At 44.7% G+C, this 7,360-nt stretch overlaps 1 protein-coding gene across 1 annotated transcript in view; it reads right to left on the bottom strand.

Moving 5' to 3' along the window:
- Positions 1-6,393: 6,393 nt before the first annotated feature.
- Positions 6,394-7,360, bottom strand: part of ESR2 (estrogen receptor 2) — a 1,043,222-nt gene continuing 1,042,255 nt past the window's right edge. The window contains exon 9 of the mRNA XM_069207353.1: positions 6,394-7,299. Within this exon, the coding sequence (XP_069063454.1) occupies positions 7,116-7,299 (184 nt within the window). The 3' untranslated portion in view covers positions 6,394-7,115. The remainder of the gene's footprint in view (positions 7,300-7,360) is intronic.

Genomic DNA, 7,360 nt, shown 5'->3' with positions numbered 1-7,360 from the left:
ACAATAGTAGCTCTGTAAATATGGCTAAGACCTGCCCCTGCAGTGTCTGTGTGTGCACTTTTAAACTGCCAATTCGATTTGGCAAGTGTACCCACTTGCTAGGCCTAAACCTTCCCTTTTCTTACATGTAAAGCACCCTAAGGTAGGCCCTAGATAGCCCCAGGGGCTTGTTGCAGTGTATGTTTAAGGTAGGACATATACTAATGTGTTTTATATGTCCTAACAGTGAAATACTGCTAAATTCTGTTTTCACTGTTGCAAGGCCTATCCCTCTCATAGGTTAACATGGGGGCTGCCTTTAAATATGATTAAAGCATAAATTCCCTTTGGGAGCGGAGAGACATGTGGAGTTTGGGGTCTCTGAGCTCACAATTTAAAAATACATCTTTTAGAAAAGTTGATTTTGAGATTGTGCTTTTGAAAATGCCACTTTTAAAAAGTGAGCATTTTCATGCTTAAACCATTCTGTGACTCTGCCTGTTTGTAGATTCCTCGTCTTGGTCAGTTTGACAGTTAGGCTGTTTGCACCTCTCTCTAGACAGTGACACAAAGGGAGCTGGGGTGTAGCCTGCATATCCTGATGAGCCATCTGTGCTAGGAAGGAGGAGAGGAGTGGTCACTCACACCTGAAAGGGCTGTGCCTGCCCTCACTCAGTGCAGTCTCCAACCCCCTGGTGTGCATCTGGGGCCTTGCCTGGACAAGCCAGGATTTCACAAACAAGAGAGACTTTTCTTTGAAGTAAGTCTACTTCAAAGGCAAAATGGGTATAAGAAGGGCACCCAAAACCACAGACTTTAGATCACTTCTGGACATCAAGAGGAACCTCTGCCTGGAGAAGAGCTGGAGAGCTGAAGAGAAGTGCTGCCCTGCCTGTGACAGTTGCTGCTTCTGCCTGGTGAAAGGGGACAAAGACTGGACTTTGTTGTGCATTCCTGCTTATGAAGAAATTTCCAAGGGCTTGTCCTGTGCTTGCCTCCTGTTGTTGAAGTCGCAAGGCCACCAAAGGCTTCCATTGCTAGCACCTGGACTCTCTGTTGAGACTCCTGCACTGCCAGGTGGTGCCCTATCCAGTTCCTGGGGCCTTGACAGGTGAACCTGGCAGACCAAGATTGAAAATCATCGCGCAGACCACCTTGCAGGGAAATTTTCAATGCAATCTCCGAGACGCGGCTGAAGAAACGACACATCGCGGGCTCCGCAGCTGAAATTGACGCATCACTTGCAAAGAGGCTGGGAGATCGACACTCGCGGCTGGAGAAATGACGTGCCGCATCGCTGACGGAGGCTGGTAACTTTGCAACCCACACAGCGTGGTTTTGCTATCCCCGTGCAGCAGGATTTTCAACGCAAACCTTGCTGGGTGCGGAAAAACGAGGCGACGCCTGCCCGGACCCGAGTGCATGCCGACCCAACCGGAGAAAGAGAAACTACGCACGGTCTCACATGTGGGTGAGAAATCCACACACGCTTACCTTTTTTGACGCACACTCACCCGTGCGTGTTATTTTGAAGCTACTGAGGTACTTTTCAACGCTAACAGTGTTTTACTTGTTTACAAAAGGATTTAAGACTCTTTTTGCTTTTTAATTAATAACTTGACTTGTGTCTGTTGGATTTTTGTCGTTTTGGTCTTGTTTTGTTTAGATAAATATTTTCTATTTTTCTAAACCTGTGTTGTGTCATTTTGTAGTGTTTTCATTAGGTTACTGTGTGTGTTGGTACAAATACTTTACACCTAGCGCTCTGAAGTTAAGCCTGCCTGCTTGTGCCAAGCTACCAAGGAGGTGAGCGGGGGTTAGCTGAGGATGATTCTCCTTTACCCTGACTAGAGTGATGGTCCTTGCTTGGACAGGGGGTAACCTGACTGCCAACCAAAGACCCCAATTCTAACAGATATAATCCTGGAAGAAGTACATTTGTACCTCTGTATAGTCCTACTGGGTATTGAGGGAGAGATGTACATACCTAAACTTAATAGGATGCTAGTCACAATGTGTATAATGCCAGCCTATAGGGGTTTGCATGTGAGTGGGGTAGCACAAATATCCTGGCTACTGATACATGGAAAAGTGGGATGCCAAGGCATATCTCTACAGAAACATCAATGTGTGCAGTAAGAGATTGCTGAAGGAAAATATAGGCATCATGGAGGAAAGCCTAAAAAAAAGGCAAATTGGAGGTGTCCATTGGGTTAACTATGGGTGAGCTAAGGACTCTTCTGAGTCCCACTCTGATTTCCAGATGTATGAGCCATAAATTCACTCCAAGGGCTGCGTTGCCTCAGGCTGTTCATGTCTAAAACTTCGGTCTTCATTTACATGGCCCTAGTGGCACACTGCGCCACCAGAGCATCCTTTTTTGTTTTTATGCTTCTGTAGTGCAGTGTGCCAGCCCATATTTACATGGCCATGCAAGCCATCTTGTATGGCTTTTCATGGCCTTGTAAATATGGACCACTTTCATGCATAACACTGCATGAAAGGGGCGTTCCATGGGTTGTTTCCACGCAACACTCATGGAACTGGAAGGAATCTGACGCATTCCCTGCTTTACAAGTCTGGGAATGCGTCAGATTCCTATGCCACCTCAGAGCTGGCGTGAGAATGACGCAACGGGAGAAATATCTTTATTTCTCTCAGTTTTTTCCTCTTTCTATGTGTGCTGCATGCTGAATTTTTTCTGCCCTCCACAATGCGGGAACGCTCACTTGTATACATTATGCCTGGCGTGGGCGTAATGTGGCACAAGGAATAACAAAGTGGTGCAATGCATGCATTGCGCCACTTTGTAAATATGGCGTGGTGATTTTGACCTCGTTGGGCCACATTAGCATTAAAAAATGATGTTAATGTGTTGCATGGAGGTGCTGGGGGCTCCTAAATATTCCCCTTACTGTTGTACCTTTTCCTCTAGAGTTGGAATATATAGAAGGTCCTGGAGACAAAGAACGCAAGGGCATATTTATGGGGAAATGGCATAGGGCGGGGCTGCAGGTCTTCTTGCTGCACTGCCCTACACCGATGTGAAAGGGCAGAAATGCACCATATTTATGAAATACTGTGCATTTCTGTCCTTTTTCCCTGCACCGGTGCACAATTGGCTGCCTAGCGCCAATGCAGGCACCCTTACACATTGGTGCAAGGAAGGGTTCCTAAGTTGCATGAAGCCTTGTTTTTGTAAAGGAAGGGACACCTCCCTGCACAAAAACAATCCCCAGAGGCGTTTTCCTCTTTCTATGTATGCACATGGAAAGAGGAAAAAACGAGGATAAATTAAAATATTTCTCCTCGTTACACCTGCTCTGGCGAGGCTTAAGGTTTTGGCGCTGCCCCTGGTTTACGTTATTAAGTAGATTTGGGGCAGAGTCAAAATCCATGGGTGTTGCATGGTAAAACCCACCGAAACGCCCATAGAACGATTCAGAGTAAGGCAAAGCAGTGACTTGCACTGCTTTTTCTTACTCCATATCTATGAGGCCATGAAAGTGGCTTTTCGTGGCCTCATGGATATAGTTGAGAGGCTTGCACCGCAGGAGCATCAAAAAAAGTGACACTCCAGCGGTGGAAGCCTCTCGTAAATATGCTCCTTTGTGTAAGAAATCCTGCTGAGGACTTGAGTGAAAGTCGTGAGTAGCCTTTCCACAACATGAATCCGTGGCATGGTGTTCAGCCAGAGTTTACTAAAGGTTTGGAGACTTCTAGAGCACCGAGAAAGAAGTTACTTTACTTTTCCAAACGCTGGTATTTTTTTTTCTGGAAGACTGTGTAAAGGTAGTAAGCTTTTCAAAGCAACCTCAGCAAATACATGTTGCTGCTTTGTTGCACCCAGAACTTTAAACTGCAAAATGTGATGTTCTCTGTGAGCTGTACAAAAGAGGTGTTTGGACTTTTGTATCCTGCTCTGTCCCAGCTCCCGAACATACCCCTGCTGACTATTTAAAATGTTTCCAAGTGTTCCAAAACTCTTGAATGGGATGAACCTATACCTGGTATCGAGTGTTGCACCATCTCTCAACAGCCTTTGAGGATCGTGGTCCCGCGACGACAAACGCCGTCAAGTTTTTGGCCACTAATAGCGAATAATAGTGAATAAGATATTATTCACTATTAGTGTAATAAAAATTGAGTACAATGAGCTGTAATATGCTCTTCCATGGCAGCTGAAGTAAGTTAAAAATGATTTTAAATTAATGTTGTGTGCGTGCTTATGGGTGAGAGTGTGTTTATGTGAGAGACTGTAAGGGGCATATTTATACTCCGTTTGCGCCGAATTAGCGTCGTTTTTTTCGACGCAAATTCGGCGCAAAACTAACGCCATATTTATACTTTGGCGTTAGACGCGTCTAGCGCCAAAGTATGAGTAAAGAGCGTCATTTTTTTGCGTGAACGCCTTCCTTGCGTTAATGAGATGCAAGGAAGGCGTTCCCGTCTAAAAAAATGACGGCGACGCAAATGCGTCGTATTTATACTCCCGGGCAAAAATCACGCCCGGGAGGTGGCGGGTCAAAAAACCCCGCATTTGCGCCACTATTTAACGCCTGGGTCAGGGTAGGCGTTAAGGGGCCTGTGGGCTCAAAATGAGCCCACAGGTGCCCTCCCCTGCCCCCAGGGACCCCCCCTGCCACCCCTGCCCACCCCAGGAGGACACCCAAGGATGGAGGGACCCACCCCAGGGACATTCAGGTAAGTTCAGGTAAGTATAATTTTTTATCTTTTTTAATTTTTTTTGTGTGGCATAGGGGGGCCTTATTTGTGCCCCCCTACATGCCACTATGCCCAATGACCATGCCCAGGGGACATAAGTCCCCTGGGCATGGCCATTGGGCAAGGGGGCATGACTCCTGTCTTTACTAAGACAGGAGTCATTTAAATGGCGTCTGGGCGTCGAAAATAATGGCGCAAATCGGGTTGAGGCGATTTTTTTGCCTCAACCTGACTTGCCCCATTTTAAGACGCCCAAACGCCATTTTCCCCCTACGCCGGCGCTGCCTGGTCTACGTGGTTTTTTTCCACGCACACCAGGCAGCGCCGGTCTGCTTGCACCTGCTAACGCCATTCCATAAATACGGCGCCCGCATGGCGCTTCAGAATGGCGTTAGACAGCGCTAAATTTTTTGACGCTAAACTGCGTTAGCGCAGTTTAGCGTCAAAAAGTATAAATATGGGCCTAAATGTGTATTTCTGTGTATGTGTAAGTATGTACATATTTGCGTGAAAGTGGAGGTCAAAGGGCTTGTGATGTCACTTGCACTACCTCTGGCATTTTGGTGAATTGACATTCCTGGACTGTTTGCGCTGTTCTTACCCTGTGATGCCACGTCTGAATAAATGAATGAAGGTTTGGTACTTTGAGATGCATAGTGATTTTTGATGCTGCACTTACAGCAGCTATTGAGGCAAAAAGTTGACTGGTGCAGCTGTTTGTTGTTGTTTTGACCTGTGGTGCATCGTTCAAGCAATCTGCAGAGACGTAGTAAATCTTGGCCATAATCTGTAGAAACGTCACTATGATACAGTGATCTCTGTATAGAGCACATTTAGAATTCACATTTGGCTATATAGGAGGGGAAGGCCTTAACCAGTCGGACTGCCTTTCTTTTAAAAGTAAGCATGCCTGTGGCTTCTTCTAATTCTGGTAGGAGGGTATTTGTGCCAGTATCAATCAATCTTTATTGACACACTGAAGCCTCTAATTTTCCATAAGGTACAATGGCTATCATTAGGGCTGAAGAGTGTGCATACTAGGAACTGGGGAGTATTTGGGAGTCCAGTGCCGTTTGATATTACTGCCGCCACCCCTATGCTTTTTGGAAAATGATACCACTGTTCATCAATGTTAGCATTAAACTTGGCAATGGTAAGAATTTCAGTCCAATAAAATGAAACAAAAGACAGTAACAATCCTGTCATGGTCATCACCATTTTTTGTAAACACTTTAGAAAAAAATAAGAACTTTTGCTTCTGTTGATGTTTTCAGTTTTATACTCTTGCCAGAAACAATTTTGCAGGCGCTGCATAGAGGAAAATGTATGAAAATAAAAAATATATAAATATCGTTATGTTATCCTCTTACTCAGCCTAGATTGACCTCTCATTTATATGAAGCCCCTCTCAGAAAAATGGTGTGGCAAATCCATACATCCATACATCTTGTGGTTACTGGTATACAGCTCTGTTACTCCCTGCCTGAGGTTTGTATATATATTTGTCCTCAATTGTAGTCAACACCGATGTAAACATGTCTGTAGATTATAGCAGTAAAATGTATCAAAATAATCACAGCGGCACCTCTACACATATAGACACATAGACATGTATTTTTGCATATCAATCACCAGTCTCTGCCCAAAAGATAATCACTTTGCGGATCTTGTACAAACTATACATCACGCTGAAACTGTATGAAGTTTATTTTAGATAAAAATGTACATCCGGATGCAAAAACCTGAAAACTTTACATTGTAGTCCTCGCCATGAAGAAAGTGTTTCATTTGATCGTTTTTCCCCAAACAATTTTACTTGGCAATGAAGGAAATATTGAAAATTCTCAGGTTTCAAAGATTACCAAAAATATTTACATGGACATGCACCTTCTCAAGAATAATAAGTTATGCTTTTATTTTGACTGCCATTTTCAATACAAAGTTCAGTATAAGACATTTTTACACAAAATCTACACCTCAGATTGCAATTGGATCTCAGTTACCGTAGAAACGTGTTTGGTTGAGCGGCTCTGGTGCAGGAGGCTAACGTTGACCTTGGGTCATGCCATGACTGTATTTTGAATAGGGGTTCATTGCTCTCAAAATAGACATACATAGAGAGATGCATTAACGCTTGTAGTTTTCGCAAGGCACGAGCCTAAGTTGCCTGCAGATCTTGCAGTCATGTAGCATCCGCACAGTGGCTGGAGTGACTTAGGGTTATCAGGTCCCCGGTTAATTGCAGATGCCCTTATGTACACACTCTTATGGACAAACGGAGCACAAATACCTCTCTGTCCCCTGCCTTGTCAGTCATGGCTTCCAAGTGCACAAGTTCCAGAAAATCTCAAAATGGTCGCTGACTTGGTCCCTGTCGGTGCTGTCTGCTTCACGTCTGCCACGCCGTCAAGTCACTGAGTTGTCACACACGAGTCCCTCTTTTCATACTCCTTCGATGGGCTACTAGAAGAGCCAGTGTTTGTGGGCTTCTTGTTTTCTCTAAGGGTGTGAGCGTTCAGCATCTCCAGCAACAAGTCATAGACTGGTACAACATTTTTACACTTCATGCTGAGAAGGTGTTCCATGCCTTTGTTGCTGTAAATAGAAACAGAGACGCGTGTGATTTCTCTCTGCTTTCATTTGGGAAGTCACATAA

Source organism: Pleurodeles waltl, chromosome 9, assembly GCF_031143425.1.
Source record: "Pleurodeles waltl isolate 20211129_DDA chromosome 9, aPleWal1.hap1.20221129, whole genome shotgun sequence".
In the NCBI taxonomy this organism is placed as follows: domain Eukaryota; kingdom Metazoa; phylum Chordata; class Amphibia; order Caudata; family Salamandridae; genus Pleurodeles; species Pleurodeles waltl.
The sequence above is the reverse complement of the archived record's forward strand: the minus strand, read 5'-3'. Positions and strand labels throughout refer to the sequence as shown.